A 16107-nucleotide genomic window follows, 5' to 3' on the forward strand; every position below is an offset into this window, starting at 1 on the left:
CAATTAAGAAATTTAGGACCAAGAAGTGAGGTTGCTCTTGCATTAAGAAAAAGATGAAGGTGGTCCCCAGCTGCGTGCTCCTGCTCCATACGGCGCTGCTGAGAAGGCAGCTGCCCGAGGGAGCTTAGATAGCTGAAAACCATCCTCAAAGCAAATGTTGTTTGCAGTCTGTAGGTGTAGGGCTGCCATTTACCAGCCAGACCCAGCTTGCCACGTCACTGGGGAGCTGTGCCAGCGCAGGGGATGGGGCAGGAACACCAGGCGTGGGTTAATGTGGGAGGCTCAGGCAGGCTGGGTCAGATGAGGATGCAGCAGAAACAGCCTGAGAAAAGCAATGGCGTGCTTTCAATGTATAGGTCGAATGCAGTTTGCAGGTACACAACATGGGGAAAAAATGGTTAACTGAAGAATAAAATACATCATATCCTGCTCTACCACAGAAAGCATTTTTGTTTGTTTCATGCAATGCTGGTGGGAGAAATGACCTAGTGTCTATTGTAAGAATAAATGAGAAAAATGTGATTATCGATGGCTTCCATCTTTTCCTGCTGGTTACTGTCACAAGAGACAGTACTGTTTGCCAAAGCGGTATTTCATTATGTTTTATCTATTGTTCATGCTTTATCAGTTTATTATTTTTCTGCCCATACATAGCATATGACAGAATATTAAAGAAATTCGACTTGGAAGACAATCTTTCACAGAAGAATAATAGTTTTCACTGCGTTTCACTGTTTCATGCATACATGTACCATGTTCTGGTTTATAACAGCATTACATTTGTTTTTAAGACAGTAAACAATGTCCACTGATCTCAGTAGACAAACAGCCATGATCTTCAGCAGGCAATCAGTCTGTTCAGAAACGAAATCACTGTTCAAAGGGTCTGGGACCAGATATGCACAGTCTGTTTCTGCAATCAGTTTACGTTGTCAAAATGCGAATATGTCACCGTTCAGCTTAATGGATCCTGATTTTGGCATTTGGGTTCACATTGCATTTTTGTTGGCTATCCCCAGATACTTTCTTTTTAAAAAGAGACCCCACAGCTAGGACCATGTTTGCTTTGTGACCGGTGCTCTGTAAGTTCTGTAGAATTTTTTTTCTGGTATGTCTTAAACTGTGGGACAAGAACTGGAAAATTCTCTTGTAATGCTTGTGGTTTGGGTCTGGCTGGGATGGAGTTAACAACAGCTCGCCGAGAAATTAAAGAAGAATGTTTTAGATTTTTGAACAGAAAATAACTTGTTTTCAACAATAAAAGCTAAAAATATCCAAGAGAGAAATATATACTTACATAGGATAAGAAAGGATATTTGTATAAATTTAATAAAATTAAAGTTTCTTCTTTAAATATATTTTATTCCAAACATGGACTTGAAAGGAAATTGTAGAATAGCAGGGGGAAAGGCCACTTGTTTGTTCTGTCCCTGTTGTTTCATGAAGACAAGGAATTTACAGAAGGAAAAGGAGATTGTGCCGTCCCAGAGAGCCTGAATGACCAAGAGCAGTAGTAGGGATGGTAGGAAGTGTCTGAAGTGGAGATGGGTGTGGGGCACCTAGGAAAAAGACTGAGACACTGCTGAGAACAGCAGGAAACGGGGACCTAGATGAGCTTTGTGGTTTCTGTAAAGACAGATGTTTAGTAGGTGTCCAGAAGAGAGTATGTGGAATTGCACCTCCAGCACAAGAAGGATGTTGTTAACCAGGTGGCTCAGTGGAGGGCCACCACCAGAGTCAGGGAGCTGGAGCCTGTGAAACAAAGCTGGCGGAGGTGGGCTTGTTTAGCCTGGCAATGACCGAAGTTAAGGTGAACCCTACTTTATCTGAACAAATAATACAGTCCGTATGTTCTTCCTGGTGTTACTTGCTTTTACCATAAATTCACATTATGCAATTCATAGGTTCTTGGCACATCTTAGGGGTTTTGAAACAAAAGGGCATTTGCAGAGACAGTTAAGGGAAAATATAAAAGTATAGCAAGTGTAGTCAAGGACAGTACGAAGTTACCATCATGGATGATTCCTATAGCTCCTTGGTCCCCAAAACCCCTGGGTCTCCCAAGGTACGAACCCTTTTTTTAAGGAATGGAGATACAGCATGAGCTAACTTGGCTGGTTAATGACATTCAAAAAATCAAAAGACCAAGGTCATGTTATTTACAGGTACTCCATCTAAGGTGTAGATACACCTCTTTTTATCAATTAATCTGTTCATGAAAGACAAATATATCAGAGTTTCCTTTATAGCATCTTTTCTCTTTAGTATGCATTTCTGCAAAAAGAAATCATATTTACATAACAGAATGATAACTGTTTTCTCTTGCTTGCACAATTCTTATCATGAAGTTTGGCTAATAAAGGGATTTTGCTTTTCAAAAGTCTGTGAGTAGATGCCAGGGTGTTTTTCTGTCTCTTTTGGGTTTATGGAAATACTTTTTAAAGCAGGTGTAACTATATTGAAAGGTAGGGATGAGCCACATAGAAATTTTGGGTTAAATACTAATGAGGCCATATTTTTCTAAAAGAAATTAGGCAGAGGGGTTGGTGGACAACAGATACGATATAACAGCAAAAAGCTAGCACAACTTTTAATAGTGTTTGTAGAAGTATGTCTTCAAGATTAGGGAGACAGTGTGCATATGAATCAAGTGATACTGTGATCATGTTCCCTTAGGTAAAACCACACAGTCCAGGGGATGTCCTGTTTCCAACCATAATAATTTGGCAGACCTGCCTGATAATGGCACCTACAAGTCCTTCCCTCTAGGAATCTGGGATAAATCTAAAGCAATTTCTTCAAAGATCAGTGTATTTGTTTACACAAAGGCATTAAACCCATAGTAGCTGCTCTATAATGTCCTGAACATCTGTAGCTTCCATTTAGCCCAGCTGAGTGCATCTCTGCCTGGAAAAGCAGAGACTGTTGTGCTCACAGCATGCTCTTTCTCCGTGGGTGTCTCTAAATTGGTATGCCCACTTTATCTTCTCTTCCTCTCCCCATTGTCCTTCAGTGGCTCGTCCAAATCCCCTTCCTTTCCTGGGTGTGGGGGACTGCAATGGTTTAACACTTGCATTCTAGGTTGGGCATTTCTTAGCTTGAACCAGGCATGGGGTATAGCCAAGCAAGTAACTCTCTGCTTGCTTCTTCACTGTTACTGACTGTGCCATTGTTTTACTTGTTTTCTGCTTGCTTGCTTTAACAATCCCTTTGCACTGACTCCATGCATTGAAAATCCCCAGTGCAGACATACCACATAGAAACATGAATCTGTTTCTCATTTATCCCTGCCTGGTTTAGTTTTCAAAGCGATCTCTGGTTCTTACCTGAGCTGCGAATGCTTTTAGAGCTCCGCGTACATTGAAGGCTAGGAGAAAGCAATGAATGAAGTAACGTCAGAAAAATATTTCTGTTAGTGGCAAGTATTTAAGTAAGAGTCAAATTAGAAAGCAATGCATAGCTGTGCTTCCCCAGAATATCCCTTCCTCCCTCTGCAGATTGCAGCTTTGGGCCTTCCTGGGTTTCAGGTGGTAATTTTGTATTTAGCATCTTTTGACAGATTTCTCTCCCATTAACTTCAAAAAGTAGCTGGTGAAATTATGTAAATTTTTACTCTCCACAAGAGTGGCAAGAGTTTTGCATTTTAACTGCACGTGTAGCTGAAGCACAATTTGCTTTTGTTCATTTTAAGCCCGTTCCCTGCTAATTTCACCTGATGTTCCCAGTCCTTCTGTAGGAAGACCCAGGGAGCAGTTGTTCCCTGTCCTTTCTGATTTTCTAGACCGCTGCTGAGTACCCAGCTGGTATTTTATTGTGCTATTAATTAGAACGGTTACACTTGGGAAGAGCACCAACCAAACTTCACATAACAGAGCCACTGGTACCACACAAGAAGAAACAAAATACTAAGGATCACAAATACTGTCACATTTACTCCAGACAATAATTTTATCGTGGAGAAATGCCATCATCATAAACAAGGCTAGATGAGAGATTCAGTATTTGTCTAGGAAAGATGTGAAATCGTTCATATACTTCCTATACTTCATCCTACACTTTTGGCTTTTGTTGAGTACTTTAGGAGGATACAGATTTTAAAACACATTTAGAAAAGAAAGATTTGTGTAGGTTAGAAAAGAAAAATAGCAACCGTGGCGGATTTCTATGGAAGAATAATTGGCCTTTGGAAGGCCAAGTATGTATTCTTTGTATATAAAAATAGAAAATAAGGGGGAGAGGAAATGCTGAGACTGGAGATGGTAGAGCTTCTTTATACAGTATATTTAACACCCTATCACAGAAAGTGAGGCAAAAATGTAATACAGTAGGATGCTATTAAAGATAAAAATTGAATGTGCAATTAGAATAGCTTGAAAGCAATTCCCAAAGATGGTTATTGTCATGCATCAGGGCAAAACATAATATATCACTACATGGCATCAGAAAGCGGTATCATCTTAATTTTATTGCATAGTGAAGTATAATTTTCTAGGGCAGAATGTTTAGTCCTTGAAGCATCCAGTACAAACTCATGAAATTCTTATATTCCTACCTGGCTTCAGGATGATGCTTTGGTTTATACTGTTGTGCTCGAAAAGGTATTTCAGGTTTCTTCCCCAAGTCTGTAGCTACTAATAAAAAGAATAAGAACTCATTATTTCCTCTTATGTGTAACTTTGACAGTATCTAGCAACTACTGTGAAATAAATTAACCTAATTATATTCATATATGAGGGGAGGCAGTTCAATAGAAAAAGCTAATAGGCTACAATCAGTCTGGCTTAAATGAGTCAGCTAATGATTTCAGTGGGAAACATTTATACTAGTACTGAATGTTACATGGTGAACGTTACAGGTTTTGCTGATGCCAAATATGGCTTAACATAATGGTAAATAATGCAGAATGCTGTACTAGAAGTATTCAGAGGGTTGATAAATCCTTTATATAGGACAGGATAGATAGGCATTGAATGTATTAATGCAGTCAATACTATTTCTAGCTGAAAATCAGGAAACTGTGCCTTAATCTGCAAAAGGAACTGCCAGAGGGAATTCTGAACTCATTAACACAGAGGTGTAAACAGCATAAAAATCATGTAGCCTGTATCTATCTTCAAAGTATTTCAGAGTAACATTTTTTTCCCATAGACTTCCATGCACACATACACAGCGAGTGGCTTAAACTGTTTTTTCCAAGCTGTATGTACTTCTAAAGAATTGACATGTTTTTAAAACCTTTTTTTTAAAAAAACACCTGTTTTTGTAGCTTTAAAAACCTAAAGCATTAAAAATCTTTCTTTAAAAATTCTCACCCTCAAATTACAGGAAAAGAGCAAGATGGAGAGAAGAGAGACATTCTCTGTGCAGATCCAGTCTTTTCTCTTCAGAATATCCTTCCCTCAGTTTTTTAGGTTCCAACATTCTTATTTTCCCCAGGACCTTAAGACTTTGATTTGCTTAGAACAAACGTGGTACCCTGGTTCCCCAAATAGCTGTAGTTAATGCCAAGTTAAACTTCTTTTTTCCGTTACATCTTCCACAACTGTTGAGGTCACCCTAAATCTCTCTATTCTCAGCAGACGTATATCTGGGGGATGTCTCTTACTCATTTAAATACAGAGCCAGACGGCCTAATGCTACACAGCAGGATAGATGTCAGGTTCCTATACTGATTACTTCAGCTGGAGTTTTAATGATAGAATATTTTGTTCTTGGAATGTGAAGGAAAGACAACAATTAATATCATATTATTAAGTACTAACCTTGTTCTCTTCCAGGTGCCTATATAAAATGATAACATAGTAAATATTTTTCTTTTGATTACCAACTTGAACTTACCCCAACAGACCCAATTATCTTTTAATTTTAAAAAAATTTATAGACATTCAATCATTAGTACCTGATCACTGTCAAAAACTCAGGCTGAATGTTGATCTCAGTCCACTGACAATGAGAACCAAATTTTTAGGGGTATAAGTGAACATATGGTTTATCGCAATGATCACTATTTTGTAATGACTACTGTGCATCAGTTTAACTTACGGTATGGTTTTCCATCATTGATCTTCTATTAAATCAAGAGATTGATTTTGATTGACTGGAGATACACTATCCAAAGATTAAAGTCAGTCATTTCTTTTCAGGCTGCTCCACTGACAATACAATTATTTTTACTGTCATGGCAGATACTTCATTCAAAATCACTGTGTGGAGAGTCTTAATTCAGCATATTATGTTACAAAGAAGTGAATGATAGACAGGTGTCTAGAGACCAAATGTTTGGCTCATAAACTTTCACTGTATTTCTGTATTATTTGATTCACACAGGAATAGTAATTATTTTGATTAATTTGATACACACGACTATAATACATAAATATTAAAGATAAGAATTTTTTACTCTTTGTCGATGTTGCACCTTGAGTCTTCCTTAAAATTTACTTCCCCAGTAATGTTTTCCCATTACTTAGAAATTCATAGTCTCATTCAGGTTGGAAGGGACCTGGGTAGGTCTCTAGTCCAAGCTCCTGCTTAAAGCACGGTGAACTGCGAGATGAGACTTGGGCTCAGAGCTTTGTCCATCTGGGTCTTGCAAACCTCCAGAACCTAGATTTCACAGCTTCTCTGGGCAACCTGTTCCAACACCCTCATAATTATCCTCATAATTATTTTTTCTTCCTTATTTCTGGTTGAAAACTCCCTCATTTCAAGTTCATTGCCTCTTGTACTTCCACTGTGCACTCTGTGAAGTGCCATGCTCTGCCTTCTTGATAATAATCTCTTAGGCACTGGCAGGCTGCTATTAGGTTCCCCCAGAGCCGCTCCCCTCTCCCGGCTGAGGGAGCCCAGCCCCATCAGCCTCATTTCACAGGGCAGGTGCTGCACACCCTGACTGCACTGGTGACCCTCTGCTGACCCACTCCTCTCTGTCAACAGCAGCCTTGTGCGGTACTCCAGGTGTTGTCCAATGAGTGATGAGTAAAAGGGAATAGTCCCTTCCCTTGATCTCTTGGCTATGCTTCTCTTGATACAGCTCAATATGCTGTCAGCCTTTACAGCTACCAAAGGCACACCAGTGGCTCGTGTTCAGCCTACCGTCCCCAGGTCCTTCTGAGCAGAGCTGCTGCCAAGGGGGTTAGTCCATCCCGGGGCAGGATTTTGCATTTGTCCTTTCCAATTCAAGGAGGCTCCTCTTGACCCTTTCCTCCAGCCTGTCTGGGTCCCGGTGAAAGGCAGTCCTGCTCTCAAACCTATTGACCTGCCGTTCGGTGTCTGAAACCCTGACAAGGGCACACTCTGTCTCCTCCTCCAGGTCACACTGAAACTATTTATGTCTTTGGAGCTGTATGAATGGGAAGTGATCCAAATTAAATTTTATCTTTTCCATGTTATGAGATATACAATATTTCTCCTTAAGATGTAGCCAAACTAAGAGCCTGTTAGGAGCTGCAGTATTTGTGCAGCTGTACAGTGCCCAGCCAGAAATATTAATTACAGATGTAAGATATTTATTGTTCTTGGGGATGTTTTCATACTTGGTTTGTAATGAGTCAGTATCTAGCGTAAGACAAAGCTTTTTGTGTTAAGCCAATATCTCATTTTTCAGCATTAAATGTTAATTACAATATTGCAATCAAACCATGTTTTGTAATGACCTTTCAAACTAAAAGAATTTCTAACCATGGGAGTACTGATGTTCTGGGACAGCCTCCCAGTCAGAGCTGTGGAGAAGAAAAACTCAAAGGATTTGAAAGTTAGAGCTAGACCAGTCTACAGATTGTGCTACAGCCCACTGCGATAGGAAATGGCTGGATTTAACTAGTATAGAGATGCCTTTCTTTCTTCTATTCCCTTACAATGAGATAAAAAGCAATACAATAGAAACATATTAGTGCAGTAAATAGAACATGCAGTGAGAAATACAAAATGCCATAAATTATAACCTATCTCTGAATTTTACAAACATCCTTTAACACTCTGCATTACTGTAGGGACTGTATCTCTTAATACATCTTAGAGAAACCACTTGTTATAACTAAACCCCTTTATTGCTAAACCCATTTCCTCTGCTTTACTTCATTGGCCCAAGTAGAAAGTGAAGGAACTTGTTAAAAACTTTTTACAGAAACTGGGATCTGAAAAAAAAAAAACCAACCGCTTTCCTTTACCAGTCTCTGTGTAAAAGTTACTGCTTTCTGCTTTATATATGCTTACAGGTGAATCCACAGCATTGCCTCTCAGCTTCTGCCCTCTGGCCACAGCCAGCTGGTGCAGGGGTCGTTGGTGGCCGGGCTGCAGGCAGCCATGCTGGGAGGAGAAGTGCTTGGAAGTGTGGGGAGGGAGGGAAGAGCCCTTTCAGCCTCTGTCAGACAGGGGAACTCGGAGCCGCTGCTTCAGCATCGCTGGCGTTGAGAGCACACACGTCTCAGCGGTGCCTGGAGCCGAGAGCTGCCCTTAGTGGAGCTTTGCAGACCGGCTGTGAGGAAGGTGGGTTGTGAGCTGGAGGATGGGGCCAGTGGGAGATGAACTGGGGGATGTACTGGGGCTTACTGGGCTGCCCATGGCTCAGGAGGTTTGAAGATGTAGTGGAGTGTGAGCTTTGGCAGGAGGGCGGGTGGGCAGCGCTGTACGGGCCTGTGCTGGGCTCAGAGGGCAGCGAGGACCATGCATCGCTGTGGCTGTGGTCCCCACCTCACTGGGGAGGGCGGCAAGGGGTTCGGCTGGGGGAAGCCGTAGGGCCACGCAGGCGCCTGAGCAGCAGTTTGGTGGCCCCCTCGGTTGCTGCCGGAGCTATTTTGCAGGCCAGGCTGCCATTTGTCTGAGGTGACAGATTTTGCAGGTCTTGTGAGAGGCCCTAGGGAAGGAGTTTGGGGGAGGAGAGGGAGAAGGAAGCTGGAGGATAATAGGTGAGGTTCATTCTAGATATAAAATTTGTCAGTTTTTTATTTCTCTTCTTGAAAAGGGTCATGTTATTTTTGAGGTAGCCTTGTGTTTACATCAGAGTAATACTATTACACTGCTCTATTTACCTTATGATTTCAGTTTTCTGCTTTTAAAAATCTATGTGGAATCTGTGTTTCTCTGAAAGAGAGTGTCTCTCCTGCTGCTTACCATTCATAAGCATCCACAGCATCTGGCAGCTATGAAATACGCTTTTATGTGGCTACTTGGGAAGGTAGCTTTACACTGTATGTATGTTTTTATTTCTGCAAGCAACTTCAGGAACTTACCTTACCATCACAGAGTAGTGGTATTGAAAATGCTACACATATCAAAGATAGATACATTTATGACCCAAAGCTACTATGATTCTTACAGTATTTTTACTTAATAGGCTAAAATACTGTTACAAGAGAGGCTGTGCAGCCATGGAATGTGAATGCTTTTTATGGTCATAATATATACAAAGATGATTACTTACTTCATTTAGTTCCTTAACAGATAGATGTCTGGAAAAGAAAGAATTATATGCAAAACATTTCATTATCATAAAATAAAAATCACTTTGAGTACTTAAATACTTTGATTACATCATCACTGAAAATTAACAGCCCTTGGCAAGGGAAGGATTTTATTACTGCTATAGAAATTCAGAGGTTGGTTATTTTTTTGCATAAATTATTTGCAGGAAAAGATTATGGACTTCCATAAAAAAGAATAGCATCCACTGAATTCATTATGGTAAATGAGAAAAGTCTGTGTTAAGGATTTATTCTGGGAGGAGGGGAGAAGAGATATGAATGTTTATCAGCTTTCTTCACGACTTTTCATCTCATGCCAAAATGTCTTATTACAAACTTTAAAGTCAGCTATAAATGGAGGTAAATTCCTTGAAGAGTTTCAAAAATGAAACATTCACAGAGGCAGAATGGAAAGTGTAGAGGAAAGGAGGTGCAAACCAGGAAAAGAGAAATGGAGAAGGCTCCTCATGGTCCTGATTCAAGTACGAGTTAAGTGTCTTTCTGCCTTCTCCTGGTATACCTGATCAACAGGAATACCTTCCTTTCCTGAAAAGGATCATCAGAAAATATTCTCCCCCAAAAGGGACAATGTTTTGAGTCTGACATCTTTTGTTAGATGTCCTGGCTTTGATGAACACTCATGCTTTTTAGCAACTTGTATCTCATAATAAAAGACTTAGAGGATGTGATTTTAGAAGTTATTCAGCAACATAAGGTGTGGATAGGCATCCAATAGTTTTTTGAAGGCTCCGGGATTTAGTCCCTGCTTAGCTTACCTCCTGGACTGAGAAAATATGAGTTATTTTGCTAAATCAGACAGGGAGAATGCAAAAGGAAGACACGGTATAGAAAATCCTGGGAGCTACTTCTCAACACTTGTTCAGTGAGAAGGGGTCTCTTCCTTGCGCCTGCGCTGAAAACATCAGCATGGAGGGTTAAAGAGGCAAGAAATTTGGGAATGATCTGTTAGGGGAAACTTTCAGGAAGAGAAAGGAGAGGAACTGTTTTGGGTTTGGATAGTTGCTTTTGTGTTAGCTTCTGCAATTTGTTAGCTTGGTCTTCAAGGTCATTATTTGACGTGTGAAAGCCTATATTCAAAACATTGGGTGCATGGTACAGTTAAGCTATAATAAAGGTGTGCTTGTAGGGCTGGCCTCCACCACGAGGGGACATGGCACTTGTATGGCCTGCTTACCACAGGCATGTAAAAGTTTAAATCTCACCAAAGCTTCTAAGATACATTCTAGGATCCTGCAAATGCCTGTATTTTTATGAGGCTATTTATAAAGTGTGTAAATAATGATGTGTTTAATTTTTTAAGTCTTCCAAATCTTGTTGGAAAACAGGACTTGCACTGCTAAATCACATCTGCGGTTTGACAGCTTTGCTTACAGTCTAGCAGATAACGGCTGTAGCGCCGTACTCCGCCACACTGCAGCTCATATGTATGTTTTCTCCTTACAAAGCTGTGACTGGACTGAAGATGAGTGAGAAATATTTTGGGTGAAGTGTTTGTGCGTGAAATTTGTGAAGTGCCTTCCCCAGATCATGTGTGGTCTTAGTCTCTTACTCATGTGATTAAAAAAACCTAGTACAATTAAAAAAACCCAAACCTATTAGAAATATTTTGGTATCTATAACTGCAGTGTGGAGTTTGGTGGTTATGATTTTTGCTGCTGCCTTTTAATTCTAGCACAAGAAATTATATGTATTTATATTACAGATTTTGGCTTTATAATAGGACCTTTCAAGTCCAAGTGCTTTGCATACTGATGGCTGCTGGCAAACATGGCTTATAACAGTTCTCACAGAGCTTTCAATGTATGTGCTGCCCTACCAAGGGAGGGGATCAGTCATGGGATTTGGAACTTTGCAGCTATAGGTCAGGTCATGCATCTGGATATGAAGCTACTTCGTATTAATAAAATGTCTTAACAACCAACAGCTTTTGGAGCATAATCCATGAAAGAACGTAAGCACCATTCAGGAAAAAAACCCAAAACATACTTAGAGCTCATTCCTTAAGTATGTACTTAACTTTAAGCAGAAGATTACTTCATTGATTTTTTTAGCTTTTTTTTCCCATGGGATTTGTAGTGACCTTTGTAAAATGAAGCAAAATTCAATCCTGATGAACTGAAATTGAAACTATTTATGGAAGGATGGACAGGATTGACACAGCTCAGTTGTACCCAAACTTCTGGCTGCAATAGGTTTTCGTCGAGAGGCACTGAGCGTCATACCCTGTGGCCCCTGGCTGTGCATCATTCCTGTTCCCAGCATGTGTCCACCACCATCCCCATTTATGAATGTGCATTTTGGTCACACAGCAAGAGCATATACGCATCTGGTTACATTGCAGTGAGCAGCATGCATGCTCATCTGACTAGATAACATGTGTTATATGAAAAAAGCAACCAGACTCATAACCTGACATATGCATATGCTTGGTCATACAGCTGGACACAAGCGATTTGTGCTTCAGGACTCAGCGCTCATCCACACTGCCATGTCAGGATGCTGGATGAACATGGGTGATGTATGACAGAGGAGGGCAAGATGGAAAGGGCAAGAAGTGACTCATAGTCTGGGTTCATTGGTCTCATGGGTGGGAGCAAGACTTCTGGCTACAGATGAGTCATTTCTTTTGCTGAATGTAACGTCCTTGGGATGTGGAGTATCTCTGTATTTCTGTATCTCTGGTGCGGTCAGTGTAGTTTCCCATCACTTGGTTCACCAACTGTGCTAAGCAAGTGCAATTGTTTCTACTTAGAAGTGGTTGCAAAACCTCTAAATGTTAGTAAGAAAAAGTAGGACAAACCTTAAACAAAGTGTTCATGAGAGTTCCACCTACTTTTCCACTCCTTTACCATTATTTTGGCAGTTTTTTCTTTAAAAAATGCTAGTATCACATTACACTAAATACTTCTCTCAATTATTCACAGCTGTCTAAAGAATAACTTTTTTTTCTTAAGTAAAAGCAGAGGTGCGATGGAGGTAAAGCCTCGTTGTTTGACCAGGGAGAGTGTTTTGATTCTCAGGGAATGAGGACGAGGAATGCATCCGTACCTTGTGACTTTTGCTGATATTGGAAAGGTATGAGCTTGGCTGAGCGTTTTCCTCATGTGAAAGAACTGGCTGCTTATCTTCGGCTCTGGAGGAAGTGGCTGATTCTGCTTTGGCAGTGTCTTCAGAGGCCTAGAGAAGTCAAAGGAGAATTTGAAGAACTATTAGGGAATAAAGGAGGTGGAGGGACTGTGCTGTAAGTGCAAGCTCAATAAGTAAAACACTGGAATTTTCCAAGAGCATTTCAATGTATTTGTGCTGAGCTTAGCTCAGGTCCAGGAGCTTCTTGGGGCCCTTCAATAGAAATAGCAATTTTGGATAATGTTCTACATTTGCAAGACATTACTATACTGTGTTACGTGCCACTTAACACCGCTTTTTGTGCGCTTCACCAGTATGTGCCAAGTACAGCTCACCAGTGTTGATATTTCTGGGTGGATATAGCTGTGTATAAGGCCCAGCCAGGGAACACACAGGAAAAAATGCTCTTCATCCCAGAAAACTCACAGCTAACACGTGCCCAGTGTTTTCTGGCAGATGTGGGCACGCTCTGCCCGTGCTCTGAGACCAGCCAGTCACAGCCAGGCTCCAACTGGCAGCTGTAGCACAGAGAGCTTGGGTGAGTAAAAGCGGAGGTGCATCCATCCTGCACTGCAGAGCTGCCCTTCCGCGGTGGGCTCCCGGGGAGGGAGCCTTGTGCGTTTGCATGGTACAGACCAAAATTAAGTCAGGTGAGAGAATTAAGAACCATTTTGGTCACCACAATGCAAATAGAAAAAAATAGTGAAATATTGTGGAATAATGAAATGAGAATGTTCTTATTTCTGCACTTTTACAGTTTTGAATTTGTGAAGATACACTGTCCTTTTATGGTCTTATTTCATATTTTAACTTAAAGAATAATCTGAACATGTCTGTAATGCGAATCATATTTTAAACTTGTTTACAGCTTTTATGGCAGTCAGTACAGGCACTGAGGAATAAGCTTGTCAGTCCTGGATGACCTTTTGGAAGGATGTCTTAATTGTAGCAGTTATTATTGTTTGGGGCTGAAAAGATCAAGAAGCGATTAATTATTTGTTTGTGGGCATGTAATAGAAAAAGATATTCGTAGAATAGAGCTTGGTTTGGCTTCTATGGGAGTAAGTGGCAATATTCCAATTGATTTCTATGGACAAGATTTAGACTTGTAGCAAAAAATTACAGAAAGATTTAAGAGGTAATGAAGTCAATATTATCATGGTGAATAGCCCCTAAGGCACCAATACAAATTGATGGAAGATTTTTTTCCCAACAATTTATATCTGGGTTGAACCAGATTCAAGATTTCTAGACTTTTGACTTGGTCGTAGGCTCAGCCAAGTTGATGTTAAAGATGCAGGCCTGAGCTCCAGCTATCAACACTTACGGTTCATGTTTTGTTCCCTCCTAATTTCATTTCAGAAGCTAAAAAAGTCCAAACAGAGCCAGGTAGTAAAAGGATGCCGGCTCACTTCTAGTCGTCTAGTTACCATGAGTGGTACAGATGGATGTGAGCGTTAATTAGCACTGAGTTCCCTGAGGAACCGCAGGTAAGTGATCTTTTAAGTGATCTTACCGTGGGGGAGGCACAGGGTTCTGGAAAAGAGAGGAATCAAAAAATCTGTGTAAGCTTTTTTCCTTGTTTTACTAAGAGAAATGTAAAGAGTTTAGATTAAGCAGACATGCCTGTGTCAGCAGTCAAAGGGTTTATGTACTCTACAGCACATAACATCATACTTTAATATGCCATTTTAAAATCACTGAGGGGTAAAAGACGTCTACATAAACCATGAATGCAAATACGTGAGATAATATAGAACTGCAGATATGAATTCTCTTACCCTTTAGTTAGTGCTAGAAAAATTGCAGCTGGCTTTTAAAAATATATTCAATGGCAAAATGACCTGTAAAAATTTTGATGAAAGATTCTGCTTACCTGGTGTCCATCTATTTTCACTCTTTCTCCTAAAGAGAATTATTAGTAATTGTTAATAGAGTGCTGTCCATATAATTCACAAATAAAGGTATAGCTTTATTCTGGTATTGTTGTTATGATTATTATTGGCAATCCAGCCCCATCCTTCCCGCTCCTTGGCTCTACCTCCAGAACTCAGCTTCAAGGTCATGTTGCTGTCCCCGCAGCATTCATCCTACCTATCACATCTGTATCTCCATAACTTTTCCTGCTATCGAATGGGAAGATTAATTTCTGTGAAGCTAGGGCTGGAAGCTTCGGCGGTTCAGTAGGAGGTTGTTATGTGGGGGAGTGAAGGCAAGTCACAGCCTAGACCTGAGGCGGGCCTAGACCTGAGGCGGAGGTCACTGAAGCTGGGATTGAGTGCATGTTTTCTCCGTTAGCTGTTCTGCACGTGAGGCCAGTGGGCTCTGCGTGAGGCTTATTGCACGTGGCGTGGATTTTGTTTGATCTGTACTTTATTTAGCCTTTTTTAAGGATGGATTCGCGGATGGATTCAGATGCAATTTGTAACTCATTCTCAACCATTTGTGCTTCTCTCCATATAAAACACAAGACTAAGTGTACTTAGATAATTATGGTGATCACAGAAGGGTTGAGAATCTTCTTGTGCTGTAGCCAAGTAAATCTTTTTTATATGAGTATCACTCACAAACATTCATTTCATAAAAGACATAACTAGGAAATAGTTAAAGCAGGAAAAGACAAGTACTTTTGTTTTTTTTCAGCTTAAAATATAAAATAAAGGAAATTAAAAAATCGTGATGATACTTGATAAAACAGAGTGAACTTTGGTTTTATCTCTGGCTTTCGGAATGGAATATCTGAGGGTGATATTTATTCAGGTATTGTAAATTTAAATATTGTTCAGAGACTTTACATATATGCTTATTGAGTTGTTTGGGATGCATTTTTTGTTTTGATTTTTGTATAGAAATTTATAAAAATCTTGAAAAGCAATGAAAGTATATCTATTTTTTTTGTTTTCAAATTTACCAAAATATGACTGATTATTTAAATGAACATAGGACATCTTACTAATAAAAACCCCTATCTTACTCTATTTGCATTAGATTTTGATTTTGAAAATATTTTCATAAGTTCTACACACTGAAATCCTAACTAATGCAGAAAGACATGCAATATATCTTAAGTTCTCCTTCAAGCAAACCATAACAAATTGCTCTGAATAAAATAATGGTACCTTAAATGTTTACCAATTCTAGAAAATAACTGTTGACAAAAATTCTCCTGTGCTGTTCATGCCATCTTGTGGCAAAGCCACTTAATAGCACTGGGAATGAGAATAAATTAAGATACATTTAATAACAGTGTAGTTATTATCTAAAAATAATAGAGTCCTCTATAAGCACTCTTAGCTCAAGATGTACAAAAAATACATATAAATTGCATTCTCAAGCTGCAGAGTTTACCTGCCTGCACTGTCTTTTGTTCATCTTTCTTAACATCAGCACACTTCTCATGGAGGCAGACAAATATGTAAATCCAACCTACTAAATCCTGGTGGAATTTGAAGCTTTATCTAAACTGGCAAACTGTCAGTGGGACCTTTCCTACCAATTT

General features: G+C 39.9%; 1 protein-coding gene across 1 annotated transcript in view; it reads right to left on the minus strand.

Moving 5' to 3' along the window:
- CLNK (cytokine dependent hematopoietic cell linker) overlaps positions 1–16107 on the minus strand; it is a 30630-nt gene that overhangs the window by 7244 nt on the left and 7279 nt on the right. The window contains exons 5-11 of the mRNA XM_076335951.1: positions 14485–14513; positions 14125–14144; positions 12531–12659; positions 9422–9449; positions 5763–5781; positions 4553–4628; positions 3327–3367 (exon numbers count right to left, since the gene is read on the minus strand). Of these exons, the coding sequence (XP_076192066.1) occupies positions 3327–3367; positions 4553–4628; positions 5763–5781; positions 9422–9449; positions 12531–12659; positions 14125–14144; positions 14485–14513 (342 nt within the window). The remainder of the gene's footprint in view (positions 1–3326; positions 3368–4552; positions 4629–5762; positions 5782–9421; positions 9450–12530; positions 12660–14124; positions 14145–14484; positions 14514–16107) is intronic.

Source organism: Aptenodytes patagonicus, chromosome 4, assembly GCF_965638725.1.
Source record: "Aptenodytes patagonicus chromosome 4, bAptPat1.pri.cur, whole genome shotgun sequence".
Classification (NCBI taxonomy): domain Eukaryota; kingdom Metazoa; phylum Chordata; class Aves; order Sphenisciformes; family Spheniscidae; genus Aptenodytes; species Aptenodytes patagonicus.